At 41.9% G+C, this 25,433-nt stretch overlaps 2 protein-coding genes across 5 annotated transcripts in view; both read right to left on the reverse strand.

The window, feature by feature from the left end:
* The window catches only part of Ankdd1b (ankyrin repeat and death domain containing 1B), a 60,365-nt gene that overhangs the window by 31,541 nt on the left and 3,391 nt on the right, over positions 1-25,433 (reverse strand). For all 4 annotated transcript variants that reach the window (XM_027401687.2, XM_027401685.2, XM_027401686.2 and 1 more), the window contains exons 2-5: positions 23,425-23,528; positions 19,865-19,963; positions 12,318-12,416; positions 11,959-12,063 (exon numbers count right to left, since the gene is read on the reverse strand). In XM_027401687.2, coding sequence (XP_027257488.1) covers positions 11,959-12,063; positions 12,318-12,416; positions 19,865-19,963; positions 23,425-23,528 — 407 coding nt within the window. The remainder of the gene's footprint in view (positions 1-11,958; positions 12,064-12,317; positions 12,417-19,864; positions 19,964-23,424; positions 23,529-25,433) is intronic.
* LOC100772980 (pyruvate dehydrogenase E1 component subunit beta, mitochondrial-like) lies at positions 4,121-5,176 on the reverse strand. The gene has a single exon (XM_035440506.1). It carries the CDS (start codon positions 5,159-5,161, stop codon positions 4,325-4,327), a length of 837 nt encoding a protein of 278 aa, XP_035296397.1. The 5' UTR covers positions 5,162-5,176; the 3' UTR covers positions 4,121-4,324.

Here is a 25,433-nt window from a genome sequence, read left to right on the forward strand (position 1 = left end):
TTCTCAGCACAAAGAAGATTTATTACCCAGAAGGGGCAGGGTGGGAGGTGGGGAAGAATCTGCAAAGACAGATAGCAAGAAGCAGCAGCAAAACACAAGCAGGCTTTTTTTTTTTTTTCAGGAGTGAGTTTTTAAAGAGGAAAAGGGAGGAGAGTCTGTGCTAGGGTGAGTGGGTAAGTCCTGATTGGACAAGTTAGCCAAATAATGAATGTTGATTGTTGGACCTTGGTGTTTAGTCTTGGGAATGAGTCAGTGGTCAAATAAGGGAATGGATCTTGGGGGCTAGCTTTAGGAATGTAATTAATGGTTTTTAGCAAGAGGGAAAAGGGTAAAAGGCAAACTTGTTGGTGCCATGTTTGCCATAGGTGGGTATGTATTTGCCATGGGCGGGCATGTGTTTGCCATGCTCGGGCCTGCTGGAGACTTTCAGGATCACTGGAAACTAGAGTTGAAAACATGTGAGCCTCCAAGTTGGGGCTAAGAACTGAACCCAAGCCCTCTGCAAGAACAGCAAGTGCTCTTACACACTGAACCATCTTTCCAGCCCCAGCTCAATCGAATATGAAGCCATATTCACTGGCTATATTTCTAAAAATCAACCAGAAAACTCTTAAGTGTGGGTTTATTTGAAATGGAAAGAAAAACTGAGACAGAGCCATTCAGAAACTCCAGTAAAGAGAGGTGTTTACATCTGGTTCTTCCTATGTAGGATTTTTGAATAATGGTCATGTCTCCAGGTTTTCCTGTCAGTAATGGAGACTGCATTTGCAAAAGCCAAAATGTCATCAAGAAAAGTGAAAGATGCACAAAAAACTTGATTTTCAACTTGAGTATTTAAAAAAAAAAGAAAAAGGAAACTGGATGATAAAACAGTCAGAGATGAATTTTCTTCAACTAAAAAGGACTCAGCTTGGCTTACTGTGTTAACTGAATGATTACCACTATGTAAAGAGGGTACCATATTCTATAAATGGGGTTCTGAATTTGTCCACTTGCTAACAATGTTTAACAAAAAGATCATGACCACTTTTTGCTTATAAGGGAGGATAAAGGAAAGCAACAGGCTAAAATAGTCCAGTGCCTATTGAACAAAATGAAAAACATCTGCTGAGATCAGGCTTGTGAAGACCTTAGTCCATGAATGTGCAAAAGCCAGAGAAACAAACAATCACCAAAAAGTTTGTGGAATTCACTATTCTTAGGCTGCATATATTGTCAATGAGACCTACATCTCCAGCCCTTCTCAGCTTGAAGGGTATCTGCCTTCTTTATTCCCAGGAAATCACGAAAGATGTAAAGAGAAGGAACAGATAGGTTGGAACCGTAGTTGGGCTATGGTTGAAGGACAAAAATCTAGTACGTCTGAAAATGACAGACTGATAGTTACTGTAAGTGAGTTAACACAAATATCCACAAATGACAACAGCAGATGAAGAGTCATATAAACAACTTGTGGTAATTAATCTTATTTATCAGCTTGATTGGATTATGAGACGGATAGAACATTAGTAAAGCACACACCTCTAGGAGTTTTGTGAGGGTGTCTCCAGGCAGGATTTGAGGTAGAGAGCTTTGCCCTAAATAATGGTTGAATCCACTGATGGATTCCAATTTAAAACAGATTATTGGAGGTGACAGAACTGTGGAAGATTGTAGTGAGAGATCCAACTAGCTACACCTGTGGTGCATATGTGAGCGTGTGGGATTTGATCTGGGGTCTGGGACAGGCTTGCTCTCTCTCTTGGGTCACAGAGAGCAGCTGGGCGTTGATCCTCAGAGCTGGAACTTGTGAGTTATCAGTTTCTCATGTAAGTGACTTCTCCCCAAATAAAATGAACCTATATTTTCCTAGTCCCATGTATCTTAATCTGTGCATCTACAGAAGATGGTCCTGGTTGAAGGATGTCTGTCACTGAGGACCTGTCCTTGGAGCCTGTCCTGTGATGGCTCTGTTCCACTGTGCTCAGCTCTGCTTCTTGGCCACCATGGTGAAAGCTGCTGTGCTCTTCTTGACATGATAAATAAAATCTCTGTAATCATAGAGTTGTGATAAATCTGTCCTTGTTTTAAACTGTTCCCTTGGGTAAGTGTGTAGTGATATCTTGTTTATGTGTGTCCTAGTGAGGACAAATCTGAGTAACACATAAATCGTGAAAGAGGAAACAAGAGGCGCTGATTATAGACTATGAAAATAATGTCATCTTAGTGTTCTGTTGCTGTGAAGAGACACCATACATTTAATTGGGGCTGGCTTACAACTTCAGAGGTTTTGTTATTGTGGCAGGACAAAGGCAGACATGGTGATGGAGAGGGGCTGAGATAGGCAGGCAGTGGGAAGAGCCAGATACTGGACCTGACTTGAGTATGTGAAACCCCAAAGCCCACTGCCAGTGGCCATGTCAGAGGAGCAGCAGGCCCCAACTTCAGGAGATCAGCCCCCCAGCTTGCAAGGCATTGATGTGTGAATCTCAAATAGCAAGGCCCTGAGAGCCCCAGAATGTCTCTTGCTACTGCTGTATCTTTACATGTTTTCTACTGCCATTTTTCTCTAATATCTGTCATGGTGTGAATGGATGTGGGGAAATCCCCACTGTCTCTAATGTAGTATGATTATCTCATGGAAATATCTCATTCTACTGGGCATTTTTGCCTGTGGATTATTATGAAAATGATGATTTCCTCCTAGCTGTACTGTTTAGCTGAAGCAATGATTTCATACAATATCAGAGTTTGTTTAAATAGGATTTTGATGACTGAGGGTCTTTAATAAACATATTGAGGAATTGTGATAGAGGTCAGCTTAGAGAAAAAACTAATATAGGTAAAAGCAAGACATGATATTGTCCCCCCATCCCTGATAAAGCAGGGGCTACAGAGGATAGAAAATAAGAACAAGAAAATATCACACAGCTAGTTTCTCTTGAGGAGTAATATAGACTGTGGCTTAGGTTAATGATTAAGAAAAAAAAATGTGTTAGAGAAGCTAAGTTAACCCAAGTTCTTTTAGATTTAATGTTGAGAGATGTGTTCACAGGTTTCGGTGTGCATCACAGTTAAAACAAAGTTTTAAATATGACTTAATGTTAGATTAAGATGTTTTTGTTAATGGCTTTGAGGTAAAAAAAAATCTGGGAAAGTTTAGTTAGAAAGGCACATAATTGAGGGAGGGGCTGGTTAAGGTAAAGAAACAAGAACAAAGCAGCCCAATTATTATTAGCTGACATGCCTTTCTTCCTAGGATTGGTTGGTAATCAAAGATGAGTAATTCCTTGTACCCATATCTGCCCTCAGCTTCCTGATATTAAAAAAAAAAAACTGTTGACAAATGGGTATACACCCTGAGGATTTAAGGTAGAGATGACTGTTTTATTTTTAATGAGAAGTTTTATTAGAAAGGGAAGGGGGGAGGAAAAAGAAAAGAGGTAAAGAGACACAGAGACAGAGAGAGGACAGAAGACAAGAGGGAAACAGGAAAAGTCCTGTCTGCCTCAGGGAAACAGCAGGAAAGAAAGGGAAAGAGAATGGAAATAGGTAGATTTTAAAGATTCAGGGTATATACACCTGCCATGTGCAGGTGGGTGAGAGGCAGGGCCAGGTTTGCCTGAATTACAACAGTGGTGTCAGCACACGCCTTTAATCCCAACATTTGGGAGGCAGAGGCAAAGCAGATCTCTGTGAGTTTGAGGCCAGCCTGGTCTACAAAGTGAGTACCCAGATAGAACTGTTACATAGAGAAATCTAGGGGGGAGGCACAATTACTCATAGGTAGAAAACCCTTTTATTCCTTATCAAAACAACTTAAAAGCAAATGTAGATAATATACTTTTAAAACATGTAAGTATATCTTCTGGGGTAAGTATATCTTTCTGGGGTAAGTATATCTTCAGGGGTAAGTATATCTTCTGAGGTAATTATATCTTCTGGGGTAAGTATATCTTTCATTAGGACTCTGCAACATTCTTGCCCCTTGTAGTGAAAGAGGGAAAATATTTATATTAATCTTATTCAAAGACTAGACCAACAGTAACAGACAAAGGAAGTATAGCATCTAGGGCAGGGAGTGGAGTTTTCCACTCATAAGCACATTTAAGCTTCTTATCAATACAGAGACACCTGCTGCTGCTGCTTTAGCATTGACTTTATAACTAGGAAATTTTCTCAGTACACATTAGATGAAGTCCCAATAAGTATTTTAAATAAATTTCAATGACTTGATATTCAAAGTCCAAATTAGACATTCACTGTCTTCTTTACTGCACATATGATGTCTTTGACCTGAGGTATGGAGTTGTCTTCTAGGATCTTTGCATAAGGCCTGGGGACATCAGCACCAGTGACACAGAACAGCAGGAACATCAAGGAAATTGAATGCACGGCCTTCCATGATTCTGGCACAAATCTCAGCTCCCACTCCAAATTGTGGCCAGCCTCCTTCCACAGTTACAAGGTGATTTGTCTTCATGACACTGGCTTCTATGGCTTCAATGTCCATTGGTCTGATGGTACACAAGTTTATCACCTCACATTCAATCCCCTCCTTAGACAATAGGCAGTGGCCCACTGGTCTTGAATGGGCAACTACAGTGATGTGGGTCCCTTGCCTTTCAATTTTGGCTTTTCCAAAAGGAATCAGAAAATCTTTTGACTGAGCTTCTGTAGGAAGTTCAAATGCAACTCCATACACTAGTTCATTCTCTAGCATCACCACTGGATTATCATCACAAATGACTGATTTAATAAGTCCTTTTGCATCCTCAGAATTACAGGGGCTGACCACTTTTAAACCTGGACAGTGCCAATACCATGCAGCAAAGCATTGTGAGTGATGAGCAGCTACACCTGCTGAGGCACCATTGGGCCCCCTGAATACTATGGGCACAGGCTGGAGGCCGGCAGACATGCAGTAAGTCTTAGCAGCTGAGTTTATAACCTGGTCAATGGCTTGCATAGAGAAGTTGAAGGTCATAAATTCACAGATAGGCTGCAACCCAGCCATAGCTGCACCAACAGCGATTCCCATCCCTGACATGGGAGTATCTATGATCCTCTTGTCACCGTATTTCTTCCATAGACCTCTGCTAACCTTATATGCCCCAGCATACTGGGCAACTTCTTCACTAAGCAGAAATACCTTTTCATCTCTTTCTAGTTCTTCATCCATATCTTGATTAAATCAACTGTCAACTGCAATGCTGCAGGTGTAGAGTGGTGAAAAGGCTGCTTCAGAAGTCCAGACACCTGCTGCCAGGGTACCCGCACCACACCAGCCACCGCCGCCATCTTGCTCGTCTCCTCTACTGGCACCCGACTGATTATTTTTTCAATATATAAAGATTTAGGTTTATGATTCTTTTAAAATTCCTTATAGAGCACCTTTTGAGATAATCAATAAAGTGATTGATCCTTCCTTTGTGACTGCAAAATGCAGCCTGCCAGTAAAAGAACTAGCTGAGAAAAACACCTTGCTTGCTTACACTCTTGCTTAACAAGTTGCTTGGGCATGAACATATGTGGGTTCTTCGGATAAAATGTTTTTCAGCTATAATACATAGGATGTTTAATCATGTAAGGGAAATGAGAAACATGTCTTTTACCTGTATTCATTGTAATCATTCCCTTGAAAAATAGAATATAAATTATACTGCTTGAAAGATTTTGCTGGGATATATAAACTATAAGGGAAAAATGAAATTAGTTAGAAGGAAGACATCAAGAGAGATAGAATGGATGCATCTGGATAGAAGCAAGAAAAGAAATAAAGAACACAACAGAGAAGGAAAGAGAACAAAGAAACAAAGAAAGACCCTGAGAGAGAGAGAGAGAGAGAGAGAGAGAGACAGAGAGACAGAGAGACAGAGAGACAGAGAGACAGAGAGACAGAGAGAGAGAGTTAAGCTTTACTCCCTCAGATAGAAAAGTCAAGTTGGAAAAGTCAAGTTGAGTGGTTGTCGGCCAACTCCCTGGCTCCCTTTCAAATCCTGAGCTGCTGGAGGATGGCCCTCAAGGCAGCAGAAGTCCACCACTGACACACTTCCTCCAGCAAGGCCACAACTACTCCAGTAAGGCCACACCTCCTGATGGTCACTCCCTGGTGACAAAACATGCAAATCTATGAGCCTATGGGGCCATTCTTACTCAAACCCCACATCTATCATACACTCTATCTCATTTGTGTATTAAACAATTTTCTTGAGTATGTATATATACAGATATTGTGCTAAGCAGCAGAATAGGCAAGAGGAACAGTAGAGAGGGGTCCTCCAGAGAAGAGAGGCACATAAGCACACGTTGGGATAGTAATGTAGTAACCAAGTGCTGGTGACTGGGTGGAAGTACTACTTAGAGTGATTGTGTGTGGACAGGGTAGAAAGCAACAAGAGGAAACAGAGAGCTGCCTATGAAGGTGGCTAATATACTGTACCAAGAGATAAAAGCACCTATTACCCAATCCCTGCCCATAATTTCTTCCTCTGGAACATGCCCCTTAGCCCATTTTGATACAACTCTTAACTCTAAGACTTCCACTGCCTCCACCAAGGACTACTTGATTTAGTTAATCACACATCACACTAGGCCAGTCAGAGTCAGCCATGGCATTTTCTTTACTGACACATTCTATATTTATTCTAGAGTCATCAGCTAAGATATCATTATCCCTCCTTGTCACTTGATAAGTAGACTGTGACTAAGAATGAGGCCAGAAGAGTGATAAGTAGAACTGAGTAAAAAGAAATAGAGTGCTGATGGCTGTACTTGAACCTATTCAGACCTAACTGAAGCCACCTGCATGAGACAAGTAAATCCCCCTCTTTAAAAAACATTGTGGTAAATATTTAACAGACATTTTTAACAAGGAAAGTTTTATTTTGGCCCTTGGGTGCAGAAGTTTCAGTCCACTATTGGCTAACTCTGTGGCCTTTGGGCTGTAACAAGATAGAATCATCATGGAAGAAGGGTATGGTATGGGAAGGACACCTATGGCATTCAGGAAGCAAAGACCAGGAAGGATCAAGGGCCAAGACATACCCTTCAAAGGCTCCCGACTGACCCATTTCCCCTAACTAGTCCCCACTGCCCACAGTTCCACCATTTTCCAACTGTCTATTCAAATGCCTATCCATAATAAATAGATCAAACCACTGAACAATCCAGAGCCTTCACTGTCTACTCATTCCTAGACACATCGTCTCAGACAGGATGAGATGTGCACCTGCCTGGTTGCCGAGGCATCTCTCAATCTAATCTACTTGACAATGAAGATCATAATTTCCAGTGCCTTTGGTTAGTGGCCTTTATTTGTCCAGTGCTGGAGACTGAACTGAGGGCCTCATGCATGTTAGAAAAGTCTCTACCAACAAGAACTTTATTCCCAGGCTCAGGGGTTCTTTTAAGCAACTGACCCTATGTCACAGAATTATGCAATTGGCTTCAATGCCCACTATGGGATCTTCTTAGGTTTCTGGCCCATAACATTATCATAGATCACATTTGGTACCAGTCAACTTAAATGTAGCTTGCTGGTGGCCATGCCTTTTCATATTATACCATTTACTGCATTCAGCACTGCCAACTGCTAGGCTTTACCTGACTTCCTCCTGTGTGGGAAGTGATCATATAACTCATGTTGGTCATGGTGATTGGTTCAGAATTGAGCATGTGATTCTAACAGGATCAAACAGAATTGCTTGTGACACTCATATATGAACTTTGATAGGAAAGGTCTTTTGTCTTCGAGTCAAATCCATAAGGCCATAGACTGGAAGCTATGAACAGACATCCTCCCACTGTACCAAGAGCATAGAGAGGACTAGCAGTAGCGAAATGACAGCCAATGGTTAAGGAAGCAAAAAGATGCTGGATCCACCACATCTGAAATCAGCAAGACACTCCCTCAAAGAGCTCATTTATAAGTCAGCAAGTTATTTTTATCAGTACAGATCAAGATGAGTTTCATTACTTATAACAGAAAGAATTCTAATATATATATTTATCAGTTTGGGGACTGTAATTTTAATGTATGTATATATTATGTGAAATATATATTAATTTGTGTTCTTTTTTATGACTATGATACCAAAGGCAGGCTACTTTATAAAGTTAAAGAAGTTTATTTGGTTCATGGTTCTAGAAGGGTGAGGTCTAGGCCCATATCTGGGAAAGGCCTTCTTGCTGGCTGACGCCTAAAATATTGCAAGAGTTACAAAGCAAGAAACGGAGGGAGTGTGCCTCTCTTTCATTATAAAGCCATCAGGTTTCAATCACAGAGTTTCCACCCTGGTGATCGCATCTAATCCTGATCCTTTTCCAGAGGCACCACCTCCTAACATCAGAGTTGGCTTAATGTCATTAACACATGACCTTGGGGATTAAACTCCTCATATGAGTTTGAAGCAGCTAATCACCTGCAAACCACAGCTAGGACAAACATTTCCCTAGAAGGATTAGAGGTCTATTCAATTTTAAAATAGCTTGTCTCTTTTTACCCTAGGTTGCTGCAAAGCTTTACATTTTTAAATGGCTACACAGAGTGACAGAGGACCCACACCCAAAGAAAGCTTAAGAAAGACCAAGTTATCACCAAGACTCTTGCTTTCCAACAGAAGAGTGAAGACTTCAAACTTTGGATGCCCTTTATAGATGTCACCAAGAAAAAGAAATGTAAAAGCCAATTATGCATAATAGGATGTTTAACATAATCTTGGTCTTTTAAATACTTCAAGAGTACCTTAAAGAATGATGAAGTGACAATAAGATGTAAATAAAAAGATAGAGATATTTTTCTTGTCTAGGTACATATGATTGGTCAAAAATACTGATAGGAATTTCAAAGTCATATGTGTCTTTGAAAATAAAGTTTCTTATCAAGTTGTTTCATTTTTTTTATAGAAACAACACAACCCATTTGAATTATATTCTAGTGGGCTCCTTTCCAGTGTAGTCTCAAGGGATTCCCTATATTTGGAAGGCAGGAAAACTTCCCAGCCAAGTCTAAGAAGAGTGTCTGAGCCCTGGGCTGCAAGCCTAGAGCAGATCACCATGCCTCCTGGCCCAGTCTCCAGGTTCTTGTTCCCTTTTGTTTTTCATTTGTTAGCTCATATTTTTAAGCATCTATGTTTTAACTTGATGCATTTAAATTTTTTGCCTGTAAACAAGTCTGAGTAATTGAAATGATCCATTACAAATTATTTGATGTTTCAAGTTTATTACATCACCAAATGCAACAAAAAAGTAAAAAAAGAGCCATTAAGTGGGTACCCAAAGTTTCACCTGAACCATTCTTTATCATAGGGATCCTTAGGACACCGCTCCGTAGTCTTTTGTGTCCATCCATCCACACCCCACAACATCTCCCCTTATGGGAAGCAGAACCCAGCATAAGGAGAAAATTCAGAGTAACTAAAGCAGGACAGGAAAGTGTGTGGGAAGGTCATGAGTGTTTGGAGTTGGAGATGCAGCCAGGGGCAGGGAGGTGGGGCACAGACACAGGGTGAGTCCTCCTTTTACAGTGCAGTTGATAGCTTTGGCTAAATGCCATCTCAGATACATTTGGCCCATGCATCCATGAGTGAATAAAACTGCTCTCAATCCAAAATATTCAGGGGGAAAAAACCCTGCATCTCCTGAACATGTGGGCGTTTTCTTTGTCATTCACCCCACTGAATGCTTTAATAAACTACACAGCATTATTGATGAAGCAGATATCAACAGCAATCTTGGAATTTTTAGAAGGCTCAGGGGGTTGTGTGTAGGTTATATAAATTACTATACCATTTTATATAAGGACTTGAACTTCTGCCTATGTTAGCATCCAAGAGGAGTCTTGAAGCCAGTCCCCAGTGGATACCAAGGATGCCTGAATGAGAAAACAGATGTCCTCTCAATTTCCCTTACAGTCTTTACTACTACCCCCACTCCCCAAGAAGCTAAATTGAACTTACAAGGACTTTCAGCTCAGATTCTGTTAGGTCAGTAGATGTTCCCAACACACACAGCTGACAGAGGCATAACCAATCATGTGGACATTTTTAACCAATATTCAAATGGCCTTTGCAGCTTCGCTTCTACTCCTCCCTCTCTCCATATTGTCATTTCTTTAGTTTTGATCACAGATGGAGGTTGACATACAGATCCAAAACATTTAGACTACTTAGCCTCAAACTCCTGGCTCTAGTCTCTCTTCTCTGGTAATATCACAATGATGTGTAGGGCTGTGCAGCTAGGAGACTGCCCAGATTTCCCATTGTTGGGCATATTCTTAACTCCGCCCAAATTTGCTCAGGCCTAGTTAAATTAATTTTTTCTTTTAAAGGTCTCGTCTGTGTAAAGCTTCTCTTGCCAGAATCTAGAATTCCCTTCAAGCCAAAGTAAAGGATTTCACTAACCCTGTTAGATGAGCAGCTCTCTCTGATGAGAAGAATCTGAGCAAGAAGGTAACACCCTGAGGCAGAGTAATCCTTCTTGCACAATGGGTTTTGTGAAATCTGCAATACCTTTATACAGACGATGAGTTCATAGCCATCACTTCCTGGTCCTAGCTCCAAATAGGCTTCTTTTTCTACTTTTAAAAAACTATGATAAAATTGCCATAACATAAAATTTACTGCCCTAATCATTGTTAAGTTCAATGGCATCGTTTTGGTTGTTCATTATTTTGTGTATGGGAGTATTCATGTCACCAAGTGGGGATGGAGGTCAGAGAACTTGTGGGTGGGAGTTGGTTCTCTATTTCCACCATGTGGGTTCCAAGGATCAAGTTCAAACTATCAGGCTTGGTGGCAAGTGCCTCTTTCCCTGCCACATCATCTCACCAGCCCTGAACTAGGTACATTTATATCACTATGTAAACATCACCACCATGCATCTCCATAGCCCTTTTGTCTTTCAAAATTGAAATTCTTTACCCAGGGAACAACAACTACTACCTGTCCTGTCCCCCCACCCCTCTGCCCTTAGCAAACTCTGTTCCTACTGGATTTCTGAGACATTCCTTTCAAATACCTTAGAAAAACAGGCATTTTTTGTCTATTTTATTTGTTAGTCCAGGTTTATTCTAGAAATAAAAATCAACTTTGAGAGGCTTCCCCTCCTACACACCCTAGTGAATGCCCTGAGTTCACTCTGGTTGTCTCTGAACCTGTGCTAACCTAAGGTCTCTCGGTGGATGCTGTAGCTCTATACACCACTGAGCTCTTCAGCCTTTTCCTCAGCACATTGCCAGAGGAGGAGGAAGCAGGGAAAGATGGTGCCTGCCCAATCCCAGCACTCTGGAGGCTGAGGCAGGAGTATCCCATGGGGCAGGCGGGGCTATACAGCCAACTCCTACCTCAAAAAATAATAATAGGAGGAAGTGGAGGTGGTGGCTCTCATTAAACCCGCTTCTGTCCCTGAAGCCATCAGCCTGCCTGCTCCTTCCTACATACCACTGACTCCACAAAACGAGTCAAGTGTCCATGGTGGTGGTGTATGCTCTAGGCCTTAGGCCTGTTCCTGAAAGAATGCACATAGTTGCTTTCCTCTGTGCCTGGCACATTAAGACACAGTCATGAGGTAAAGCTGGTCTTACTCATCTCAGGGCACCCTGGCAAATACAGTAAGAGCATTGCAGTTCATGGCTGATTTCTGCATAACTTTGGGTCAAATATATTTTTAAAGGTCAGGCACTGTAGAACAAAGCTTGAGCACACATTTTGAATACTAACGGAGGTGGGTAGTGTCCTGACCACGCCCTGCAGGGATGGGGGAGTGTAAAGGGAAGGGGTAATCTGGGTTTCTGTATGCTTCCTGTTCTCCCCATGCGGAAGTCTGGGCTAAGGCCACCAACAAACACTTCCCTCCTGCTCTGTGGTCTACCAGAGAGGCGAGGGGCTGTCTACAGGGCCAACCCTGTGTGTGCTTGCTGCTCCAGTAGGCCCGCCCAAGCAGGAAGAAGCAGAAGTAAGAAGGAATGTGCAGGCATACCTCGTTGGGCTGATTCAGGTCCTGCAGGTGCAAGTCTTGAATGAGGTAATCCACAATGTGCGGGTTATTGTTCTGAGCTGCGAAGTGGAGTGCATTCATTCCTTCCTGAAAAAAGTCGGGGTGAGGGAGTAAGTGCTTACCTCCGAACCCCAGAACTCCAGTGCCAACACCAGTGACATGAGCGCTCACCCCCCAACCCCGTGGGAACCCCCAGAACTCCTGTCCCAGTACCAGCTGAGCGCTCATGCACCCACCACCCCCATGGGACTCCAGAACTCTGGCCCCAGGAGGTGAGGTGAGTGCTCACGGGAACTCCTGCCCCAGCACTCAGGGACCGACCAAGGGACTTGCATACCTACCTGGCTCTTGGCTCTCTGGTCTGCTCCAGCTTTAACTAGCATGAGCATGATCTCGAAGCTTCCAGACCAGGCTGCAAGGTGAATCACTGTCAAGCCATGCTTCCCCAAGAAGAGAGAAGAGAAGAACCCGTTACACAATGAACTACCACATTCTGCTTCAGCCAACAAAAGCCTAGGTGATACTAGATTATTGGAAAAATAAGAAATAAGTAACCTAATATGTAACAAAAGTGATATTGTAATTCTATAGGGGTCTTATAAGTAGTAATACAGGTACAAGTGGATCTCAAATGCTGTACTACATTATACTAAAAAATTATAAATACAATAGCACAAGCACACAAACAATAACTATTTTTGAACTAGGCTATAAAGTGCACTCCCTTAATTTAGATATAAAAGGAAAAATAGAACATAAACCTTAAACAAATGACACTTTCAAAACCCTATAGTTAGTGAAGATAAATGGATCTCTAATATATGGAATGTTCTTACAAAGTGTCATTGACAACAAAAGACAAACCGTAGAAAAGTATTCCAGTAAGCATGGTCTCCTAGGGTACTAGAAAAAAATGCAAAATGTTACTGTCTAAACTAACTAGCCGTTCTATTTAAAATCAAATGGTGGCACATGCCTTTAACCCCAGCTCTCAGGAGGCAGAAACAGGTAGATCTCTGTGAGTTTGAACTCAGGGCAGTTACACCAAGAAATACTGTCTCCAAACAAAAACAAAAACAAAAACAAAAACAATCAGAAAACCAAGGAATGGGGCTTGAGATGGACGAAAAGATGGCAGGAATTGTGCAGACGTGTGCATAACATAGTCAGATGGAGAGATTCACTTCAGAACTTCCTGACTGACTGATGGGCAATTGTATGCTGAATCATTAAGTTATGACCTGAACTAGCAGAGAGAAATATGGAGGGAAACACAGCCAGCAGTTAACACAGTTTCAGGCAGGTGGCCTCTGGAGGAGGGGAACGGATGCAGGTACGCAGCAGCCCATGTGGGAGAAGCAGAGGTGAGCTCTGGGGTGGTCGGCACTGACTCAGACTGCTCGCTTCTGCCACTGCCAGGCACTGTCATATTGCTCAGCTTAGTTATGTTCAGCTGCAGCTTCACATTCCATTTTGTTCTTCTGTTTTCTTTCTGAGACAGAGAGTCTCACTGTGAAGGCGGGCTGCCTTCAAGTTCCCCACACTTCTGCCTTAGCCTCCCAAATCCTGGGATAACAGATATCCTCCAATCATGGCCCAGCTGTCTTGTTCCTTGTAGTTAAGGTCACATGTATCCTTTCCTGTTTCCTTTATCCCTGTCAAAAAGCAAACTAGGTATTCTGCATAGCCTTCCCACTGTATCATCTATGCTTCAAATAACAATGGTTTTGATCCACTACACAGGCTTGTTAGATGCATAAATCTGAGCAAATAACCAAGAAATATGGGTCTGTAGACCCCTCCTATTTGTGACATGGATAAGCCCCTTGGTATTTCTTTGGCTGCTCCAGACACTGTATTTAGGCATTCTCTTATTCTAAAAAGAGTTCGGGTTGGGGGCAGACTAGTGAGTCCCAGTGTATTACAGTGTAATTCTAAACCATTGCCTCCTGATGAGGGGCAATTTGTCTCCAGGGGATACCTAGAAATGTCTTGGATATTTCTGATAATCATGACTCAGGGGTGATAATGATACCTAAAGGGCAGGGCTGGGCATGTTGTTGAACACTCCACAATACCCAAGGCTGCTCCACAACAAGGAACTGTACGGTCACAGATGTCATTGTGTCAACAAACACTTCTTTCTGCCGAGAAACCCTGCTGTAAATGTACGTGCTCCATCAGACTTGTATAGTTCAGATCTTACTCTGGATAGAGACTTAGCACACTTCCTACTTAAAACCTCAGGACACAAACAGCTTAGCGGTCTCTGCATGCTTCCTTTTCAAGGAAAATGAACTATCATGATTAGTTGAAGTTCTTACAGGTGCACTAGCCATGATTCTCCCTCTTCACTTATACTTCCATACTATTACTGCTCCATATTCAGCAATCTAAATCTGGCTTCACATATGGTCCTATTTGGGACGGGTGACAAATCACATAGTGATAGGGCGTCTCTTTCCCCCTGAGACCTAATTTTGAGGCAAATAGTCTTTAAAAACTCCTAGCACTGATTACAAAATCTAAACTCTGGGAATCCAAGCAGCAAACAGCTTGAGTTTCTGCAACCACAAATTCCTACTGGAGCCATCGTTCCTTAGAGGCGATGAATCACCACGAACAGACAAACATTTCCCCAGAGTACCCTCCATGCCACAAAGTCTTTTGTTGTAGAATGGGCAAACTTGAGCCCATGACATGGGTGACATTTGGCTCAGATGCTTTTTAAAGTGTAAAATGCTGGAATGTCCCCATAACCAGCCTGGTCATAGGCAAGGAACAATGCACCCAAGGACTCACAGAAAAGTGAAGGATCTTTGAGCATCACACCTGGGAACTTTGTTCACCCTGGATGAAGAACCTCCTTTTATTTAGCTTATATCAAAGCTCATGGATGCCACCCACCTTATTCCTCAGTGACTGAGTCATGCATCTGACCCTGAGCCTCAATGCCCTGAATGGTACTAGTCAATTACAGTATTTACCTTTGTTCCCCAGTTTGACTGCAGGGTCCTGACCAGGGCTATGTCTCATGTCATTATACTCATTATATATCAAATATAATCATGCAGGATGTTTTTCACATCATGGAGTTTGTTTGTTTGGTGTGTGTGTGTGTGTGTGTGTGTGTGTGTGTGTGTGTGTGTGTTATGTTTATGGTGTGGTGTATGTCTGTGTATGGTGTATGGAGTGGTGTGTGTATGTGTGTGTGTGTGTGTGTGTGTGTGTGTGTGTGTGTGTGTGTGTGTTATATGTAGAGACCAGAAGTCAATGCCAGGTATCTTCCTCAGTTGTTCTCCACCTTAGTTTTGTTATTTATTTATTGACAGAGTCTAACCATATAGTCCTGTTATGTAGGGTACATTTACAACTAAGATAGAATAAATGTCCTCCCCTGGTTCTCCCACCAAAAGCAGCTAAACTCTCCAGATAAAATCCAGGTATCTGAGGACTCCAGAAAATGAATGGGTGTAGGCAGATTGGGAAGGTGACCCAAACACAGGGTGCTGAGGGTGCTGAAGGAAATTTCCTATTGGTTTCATTATTTTCCTAGAGACTCAAGGCCCTTCCAAATCTAGAACTGGGCATGGATGAAGAGGAACAGAAGGAAGCCCCTGAGGAAGAGAAGGTGACAGAATCCATGCCTCATTGCTCTCTTCTGTCCCTGACAGCATAGGGGACATGGGGCATGGTGTATGCAGGAGGACCTAATTGTGGACACAAAGGAGCTCATGTGTACAAACACCCCTGGGCTGTGCCCTGAGCTGCACCTGGACAAATTCTTAACTCCGTGACAAACAGTTTTGGGAACTGAACTCAGGTGAAGACTGACTCTGGGGACAGATCTGAGCTGCATTGCAAAACGTTTGGAAACTGGAGTGACATTATAAAGAAAACCTGATCATCCTTGGGCAGCAAACACACCATCACAACCTGCTTCTGCTCTGAACTAAAATCAACTAAAGATGGACCACCGCCTTAATCTGTTTTAAGCTTCTGTAAAAAGCTGTGATAACCGCTTAGTAATTAATAAGAAAAAGGGGTTTGGCTCATGACTCTGGAGGCTTTAGCAGTCCAAGCTGAAGGCTTCCTTGGTGACCTGTATTATAAGATGGATGGGGACTCACCTTATTAGGAGCCCTCCCCTGAACAAACAGCATTAATATATTCATGAGGGCACAGTACTATGAGCTATTTGTCTCTTAAAGGTCTCATCACTCAGTGCAGTGGCCCCATGCATTATTTCTGCTGCATGAATTACAGGGGACATGTTGAAACCATAGCAACACCAGAACTAAATGGAAACATAAGCCTATAAAATGTTTAGAATTAAAATATGAGAAAATTACCATGGTTTGGCAAATCATCCCTACATATAGGCAATACCGCTATCAGGACTCATTTTTAAAAAGAGGAATGTTAAGTCAGGCATGGCTGCACTCAAGAATACCAGCACTCAAGAATCAGGAGTAGGGGCATATCTGTGTAAAGGCCAGGCTGGTTTACATAGTGAGTTCCAAGCCATCTAATGTCATATGATGAGACACTGTCTCAAAAACAAAACAAAACAAAAACCACCAAAATTTTTATTTCATCAAAATTAAAAACCTCTGCTCTGTGAACACTGTGAAGACAGTCTACAGATAAGAGAAAATAACACAAAACACATACCTCTCATAGGATCTATTCTCGAACTCTCAAAACTTCACAATGAAGAATAATTTAAAAGAAAATAAAAGAATAATCAAATCCAGTTTTTAGAAATATTCAAAAATCTGGTTAGGGGTGCATCTTGGTGATAGAAGGCTCAGTTGATTTGTGGAAAGCCTTGGTTCCCATCTCCAGCACACACACACACACACACACACACACACACACACACACACACACACACTTGAGCAGATGTCACTAAGGATAATACATAAAAGGTAACTAACAGGTAAAAGGGTACTTAATGTCATCCACTAATGGAGAAGCACAAATCAAACCACAGTGAGATGCCTACATTCTGAGCAGAATGGCTAGAACCAAAGGAGGAAACACCCATCAATAGCAGGTGGCCATGCAGTTGCAAAACACAATTGCTGGTGAGAATGAGAACAGCTCATGCTCATGTGTTCATGTCAGGTCTGCAGTTCATGTCCAGTTATACACACACACACCCACATGTCCAGTTATACACACACACACCCACACCCACACCCACACACCCCCTATGGGCCCAGCTGTCTCATATATCAAAGAGAGGAAAAGTTGTGCCTTTGAAGACATGCAAAATGTCTACAGTGCCTTTTCTTTGCCTGTGTACATAAATAAACACATATGTGTTGAGGTACAGCTGTATTGTTAACATTTCCTTTTATTGATTCCACATTATTTTTTAAACAATTTTTTTAAAACCTGGAGCTCACCATTTTGGCAATGCTTGGAGGACAGGGAGGCACCAGGATCCACCCATCTTTGTGAGCCCTGTTTCCAGCACTGTTGTTAGAGGTGTGTGCAGCTATGTCTGGCTTCTGGTGTGGGTGCTAGGCATTAAAATTCAGGTTCCCATGATTGTGCAGCAGATATCTTATCCACTGAGCCATCTCCCCAAGCGCCAATAACTTTACTTATAACAACAAACTAGAAGCCATTCTCATGTCCTTCAAGTAGTAAATAGGTAAACTAGGCTACATCCATAAATAAAAGTACTGTTCAGTTAAAAAAGAAAAGGGAGACATTTAGAAAAGATATGGGTGAACATCATCAGTGTTTCACTGAGTGAAAGAAACCAGCCTCAAAATTGTGTGTCATGTGGTATCACATAGGTGACAGTCTCAAGAAGGCAAAACCACAGAGATCAGTGGCTGCTGGGATGGGACAGCTTAGAATGCAGAGACAACACAACAGAAATTTTTGGGTGATATATCTGTTCTGCTTGTTAAGCTTTGTTAGTGTTAGTTTGTGTTTTTTTTCTCTCTTTTTGATGCTGGAGATTGAACACAGAGCCTCATGCATCCTAAACTCATCGCCACTAAGCTATACCCCAAGGCCCTGCTCTACAATTTAAAGTAGTGGTGGTTCTATAAACCTGTATACCTGTCAAAAATCAGCACTATACTTTAAAGAAGAAAGTTAACTGGGCAATATGTGGGGATTAAAGTAAAATACAGAGATATTGTAAGAAGTTTTCTATGACAAAATATAAATATATCTGGATAATCGTGTCTCTTGACAATTATCTTTTACAGCTAACTAATAGGCAAAATAATCAAACCAGAGTTTGAATACCTAAAGAACAAGCCCCTTAATTACCACAGCCATGATAAGGATATGGCAGGCCAGTAAAACCAGCTATCTGGATGTCTGAGGTCTTAAGTTCAAGGCCCGCCTGGATTACATAGTGAGTTTGAGGCCAGTGTGAGCCACTTAAAGAGACCTTGTCTCAAAATAGAGTTGTTGTTTTTTTTCCCTTGGGTTTTTGTTGTTTGTTCGTTTTGTTTTGTTTTAGGTTGGGATAGCTCAGTGATGGCATGCTTACCTAACAATGCAAAGTCCTGGGTTTAACCAGTAGCCACACCCTTTGCCCCCAAACCATGGCTGTTATACACTTAATTACACTCAGAGAGTGTGCAGACAGTCAGTGGTAATTTTTTTTCTGGATTATTACATAACAATCTACTTGCTCACCAATGCCACGACAATAATCAAGAGAGATCTGTGCCCCACTGGTGACACAAAGGAAAATCCCAGGGTTATCAAATCTATACTTTCTCTATGATTGCCAACCAAGCCAGTAAGATGACTAACAGGTGTGAACAGATACCTCTTACCAGCCAAATATTTACTCCCAGGCCCTCGGAGAGGTGAAGAGAAAACAGTGTTGCACCTTCCCTCCCAGAGGATCCAGAACAGAGAGAACTCTTTGAGTGTCTCTGTATGGTATAAAGTGGGGAACCATGGAGTAGGGTCCCACAGCAGAAATGACTAGTTCCTCTGACCTCCACATGTGTGCTGTGGCACACACATGCCTGCACTCACACACCACACATGCACACTGATTATAAATAAAAGTAATAAAAAAAGAGCCATGGTCTAAATAACCAATTAAGAACTAGGAGTTTTATGGAGTAGAGCTATCACTGTTTGCTGTGACAAGAGATGATAAGCATGATTTGCCGTCTTTTTGACTAGCTTCCTTGTGCCATGAAGTACTAAATGGACACTGGAAAGTAGGTGGAAAGCCTTCCAATGGGCTTTACTATCTTGGCAGACAGACAGGTAAGTTGACTTGTGACTAGCAGCACAGTTTCTGAAACCAGAAAAGTTCAGTTCAAAGCTGCCTCCCATTGTCCTTCCTAAAATGTAACTTTGAGGGACAGGATCTTTAATGTCTCTATCTGAGTTTCCTCATCTCTAAATTGGGTATTTTACTAATATTTCCCTATAGGGTTAGAAGGGAGATGGCATTAAATACCTACCTGATACCTGTGCCTGGCACAGAACATGCATTTGATAAGTTTTATTTAGAATCAGAGTCCACGCGGTAAAGTCGGGACGTGAAGTCCCTGGAGCAGATTAGCATCTGTCTTTCACGAATCTGACCACAATGTAGACAGTCATACTACCTTTGTACAATGTGGACAATCATACTGCCTTTGGGAATGAGAGCTAGGGCCTTAAGGTCAATATGGGAAAAGAAGTAAAAACCCAAGTCTTAATGACTGAACAATGTAGTTACCAAGTACAAAGAGTACACAATTGGAGTCCTTTCAAAGAGGCCTTTCCAAAAATGCGCACTGCCGACGGAAGTGCGCCCCCGAGAGGAAGACATCTGTAGTGGTAAATTCTCCCGCATGCAGGTTATGCACCAATTCGGTCTACCCACTGAAGGTGAGCTTACCTTGTCGGCAACATCCACTCTGGCTTTGTGGCTCAGTAAGAAATCCACCGCGGATAAATGATTCTTCGCCACTGCAAAGTGCAGGGCTGTGCGGTTCATCTGAGGAAACAGAATTTGTATCTTTGGTTATCTGATCATCACTTAACCCTCTTACCAGCCCTGTCTCCTTTGTTTGTTTTGTTTATAAGATTGAGGCTCCACAGTGTATCCCAGGCTGGCCTCTTACTTGTGGTCCTCCTGGGCCAGCCTCCTGAATGCTGAGATTACAGGCTTGAGCTACCTTGTTCAGCTGGGTCTCCTGTCTCCCAAATAGCCAGTATCTTCCTATCGACCACTTGCATTCTGATTATTGGGTTGCATTTTTTGCTTTTTCCTTTGAAAGGAGTAAGAACTATGTGCGACAGAATCGTACCATACCTTCCCTGTTGTCAGACCACACCTCTGAATCTGGTAATCTACTGAAGGCTCTCCCAGACTGAAGCCCTGTATGATCTGTCACACAGTGAAAAGGCACTCCACTCACACAGTAAAATTGTATTTTCTTGCATGTAATGATTAATAATGGCATATTTTTCTGCATGTTCTATGTTAGTCAACGTCCTGTTTCTGTGTCAAAATAACTGAGATAAGCAATTCATAAAGAAGAAACTTTATTTTGGTTCACAGTGTCAGGGTCTCAGCTGTAACTGGCAGGAGGAAAGAGAGGGAGAGGCTGGGGTACCAGAGACCCCTTCAAGAGCAGACTCCCAGAGATCTACCCTCATCGGCTAGGCCCCGTCTCTTAAAGGTTTCACCAGCTTCCACTGTGTGGCAACCAAGCCTTCAAGATGGTTTTTGGAGATACCTAAGATTTATATCATAACAGAGTATATTGATAACCCATGGCAAAATTTCCTAAACGTCTCACTTTGTTCTTTTTCTTTCTTCTATATATTTTCTAAAGAGTTTAAGTTTTATGTGTATGAGTATTTTGCCTGCATGTATATATAAGCAATATGTGTGAGCAAAGAGACCACAAGAGGATATCAGATTCCCTAGAACTGGAGTTACAATGATTATGAACCACCATGTAGGGGCTGGGAAACGAATTGAGTCCTTTGTAAGGGCAACAAATCCTCTTAACCATTGTGCCATCTCTCCAGCATCTCCCTTCTATAATTAAAAAACTCTATAATTTGCATAGAAACAAATAAATAGGTTTGGAAGGAAGTGAAGAAGGAAGGAGAGAAGTAGACAGGAAGGAAATGAAGGGAGGGAGGGAAGGAGAAAGAGAAAAAAGAAAAGGAGGAAGGAAGGGAAGGAAAGAATAGGAGAAGCAAGGCCAGAAGAGAGGAAGGAAGGAGGGAAGGAGAGAGGGGGAGTTAGAGAGTGGGGAAGGGGAGAGAAAGAAAGCTATTGATATCTCCTACTTCAAAGGAAAAGCCACATTTTGCTCCTAGGATACCCACATAACAGTTTGCCTCATTTCCACAATGTGTGTTTTGCTTATCAGAAATATATGTGCCACATTTGCCATATTCTAAGCACTGTTTTACTTCCCCCAGAAGATGCCTGGGCATGAAAACACTACTCTTGTTTCACACAAGTGATTACAGTAACAAGAGAATAGTTTAAAGTTTCAGATGAATATTTTCTTTTCTTGCTTGCTAAACCGGTGGTGTTTACAAAACACAAGTCATCTTGACATTGTCTGCAGTGTAGAGTTTATTCTATTGTGTCAGCTTGGGGCTATCAGCTTTCCCATAAACTTTATGTGTTCAAGAATGCAATAATAGCAATTACACTTAAAATATGCATCATCACAGATTTTAAAGAGCCCTGCAACTAACCATGACAACAAGTTGCTATAAACAAGATTAAATAGCTGTTATTAGAAAGAATATTATAAAAAGATGGTAGCTCAGTGGTAGGGCATTTGCCTAGTATGTGTGAGGCCCTAGGCTTGGTCCCCAGGCTACAATCTAGGGCCAAGTCCAGACCCATAACTGTGAGGATGGGCTTTGTAGCCCACCCACAAGCTTTGGGATGTGCTAAAGATCTGGTGCACTTTCTTCTGTAGAATGAAGGAAAGAAAGAGAACGAGAGGGAGGGAGAGGGAGAGGGGGAGGGGGAGAGAGAAATATGTGTATACATGTATGCAATATGTATGAATTACATATATCTATACATATATCCATAATACATCAAAATGCACAATGTCCATAAATAAAAGTTATGTGGACGGGTATATAAATTTCCATATACACTTGCATGAGCACATACCCCATCACATGCACTCATGCACGCGTATGCAACTGCTAAAGATCATTCTGCTGCATGTTCTGCATGACATAGACTGTGCAGTTTTGTTCCTATTACCTTCCTGCCTGGAATACCTTCATATTTTGTGAAGCCTGAGTTTAGACTATTTAGGGAGCCCTTTTGTGGGTGGGGTAGGGCTATAGGTGTGAGAGCACGTGTGGAGGCTAGAATTCAATCCAGATATTGTTTCTCAGGAGCCATCCACCTTGATTTTGGGGGATCTCAGTGAGACCTGAGGTTTGCCAATTGCTACAGTGACCACCCAAGGAGCTTCAGTCTCCACTTCCTCAGCACTGGGATTACAAGCATGTGCCACCATGCCTGGCGTGTTCTTGGGGTGCTAGGATTGGAACTTGGGTCTTCATGCTGTGTGACCAACACTTTAATGACAGAGCTATTTCCCCAGACATAGGGAGCTCTCTTCAAAACCAAAATCAGAGATGCAAAATTTATTGCAGCTACAGGGTCTTCATTTTAGGTCTTAGGAAGATATATAATTGTGGGCAACATTACCAGAGCTCTCTCAGTGCCCTGGAAGGGGCCCGAGCAAACAGGGCCCCTGAGGTTTAGTCTTTATTTAGAATTTAGCATTCACGTCTGCATTCTGACTTCAAAGCACTCTACAGTTCACTCTAAGAAAGTCTCACCTACCAGCCTGTTCATGCTAATAAACCCTGCCTTGAAGGAACTCTCCACTGAGCCAAGCAATAGGAAAGCCATGTTTCTGGCAGTGGACTTCTCCCCCAAAGCCTAGGTACTTGAACAAAAGCCAGAAGTCATTGCCCAACACGTGGCTGCTTTCTATTTCAAAAGCAGAAAAATGAAAATTAACAATTCTTCTTTGGATTGTAACTCTGGATTATAAATCTATGCTGACCGTAGAAGCTATCGTGAGAGAAAAGGAGCCCAGATGTTATAGCAAATCATGCCCTTACTTTCCAGAATGGGCAAGACTGAACTGATACACAGGATACAATCTAGGACCAAGTCCAGACCCACAGTCCCAATGCTGGACTTACTTGTCTACCCCCAGACTTTGCACAGATGTGCATAAGACCCTGCACACTTCCCTCCCCTAAGTAAAAACACCCTGGGCGTGCTCTGCTATGTAATTCCATCTTTAGCTTTAACACCCACATTAAAGCCTCTGCATCTCAGTTAGTCCAGTCTCTTCAATTATTGCTATTATTTCAGCTGACCTATGCACTCTAAGCCATCACGTGGAACAGCCACTTGTCATGTTTGTGACTTCTACTTACATTGTTCACAGCATTAATGTTAACCTTCTTTTCAAACAGCTTCTCCATAAGAGCCAAATCATTGCTTTTAGCAGCGTTCTGAAAGCTTCTCTCAATTGGCAGCACTGGAAGAAAGAGAGAGCATGACCCAGAGGAGTAGAGGAGCCACAGTTCTCTGTCACGTTTCATGTGACAGCCTCATAGACTGAAAAGCTGGAATGGTAACCTTGAGACTTCCCCGCTCTGTTGTTGAGGACACAGCATATTTGCTTAAATATTTTACAAGGTCAGAACACCATGATTCCACCTTCTCCTCACATTGCAAGTGTTTCCTTACCCTCAAAATGTCCCTGACCTCAGACAGTGTTGCTCAAAAAGGCCACCCCGAAGCTCCACTACCTGCTAGCAGCTTAGCAGGTCAGAGGGCCACCGAAGACTGACCTCCCAGGGGACCTTGTTTTTGAGCAGTTAGGGGATGAGACTGTGGGAAACCTACATCTTACAAAGATAAAACTTCTATCTGCAGAATTCAGATTCAGTGCCAAACCTGTGGGAACAAAACCTTAAAGTGAGCCTGATGTGGAAATCCAGACAAAGGCCAAGAAGAACGAATATGTTTTATTCTCATTTATAAAAAAGTACATAAAATTGGATTCACACCTACTGTGACCATGACACCCCCCCACCATACTCCCATACATTCTCTCATACATACATGTGACAGACTTTATTAACTAGTATCAAGAAGATTCAAGAGAGTAGAGTTCTCAAGAGACAGTCTCAATCATGGGGATAAAATAAAAATTGACGCGAAGAATTAAAAGCAGATGTGTGACAAAATATTTTGAACTGAATGAAAAGGAAAAGAGCAGGGCTGGAGAGATGGCTCAGCAGTTAAGAGTACTGACTGCTGAGGGCCTGGGTTTGGTTCCCAGCATTAACATGGTGGATCACAACCATCGGCAACTCCATTTCTAGGAGATTGGACATCCTCTTCTGACCTTCACAGGCACTAGGTGTGTGCACGCATGCATGCGTGTGCACACAGACACACACACCACACACAAATACATTTATAAAAGAAATAAAATCAAAGAACAAAAAACCTTCTTTCTGCTTCTCAAAAAAGAAAAAAAGCCACCTCTCTTGGGTAACTGGAAATAGGGGAGAATTGAATCATTTTGAATGGCACCTACAAAAGAAACTGACAACTAACATCATACTGACATCAACTAACAGCATAACATCTGAGCTTCTTTTGTTCCTAAGACCAAGAATAAAAAGAGATTTCTACTCTTACCTCTCTGTTTACATATTGTGCTGAAAATTATAGCTAGAACAATAGATTGGTACAGTAAGTGAAAAGACAAACAGATAGAAGGAAAAATTGTCTAGTTTGGCTTCAGACAACTTTGTTATTTATGTATAAAATCCCAGGGAACATACAAAGCAGCTCTAGAAACAGCAAGTGTGTTTAGCAAGTTTGCTGGATACAAGTTTAACATGTAACTATCAATCATATTTTTACATGTTGACAATGAACATATGAAAACTGAAATTTACAAAGCACTATTTACAATTGATCAAAAACCAAAATATTTACATATGAAGGCAACAAAACATATACAGTTTTTCTGTACCAAAGAAATATTGGGGCTGGCTAGTTGGCTCAATGGTTAAGAGCACTTGTTGCTTTTGCAGAGGACCAAGGTTAAGTTCCCAGCACCTACATGGCAGCTTGTAACTGCCTGTAACTCTAGAACCAGAGGATCCAAAGCTCTCTTCTGACCTTCAAGGGCTAAGGCACATACATGGCACAATACATACATGCAGGCAAAACATTTATGCATAAAATAATAAACTAAATCTTAAAAAAAAGACTGTGGGCAAAAGAGCTCAAAGACTAAATAATGGGAAGATATATCAAGGCCCTTGGTTGGAAGATTGACTATCATAAGGTGTTAATGTCCCAACATTTGTCTATTGATTTAATGGAATTTCAATAAAACATTACACAAACATATTGTAGC

Source organism: Cricetulus griseus, chromosome 2 (genome assembly GCF_003668045.3).
Source record: "Cricetulus griseus strain 17A/GY chromosome 2, alternate assembly CriGri-PICRH-1.0, whole genome shotgun sequence".
Classification (NCBI taxonomy): Eukaryota; Metazoa; Chordata; class Mammalia; order Rodentia; family Cricetidae; genus Cricetulus; species Cricetulus griseus.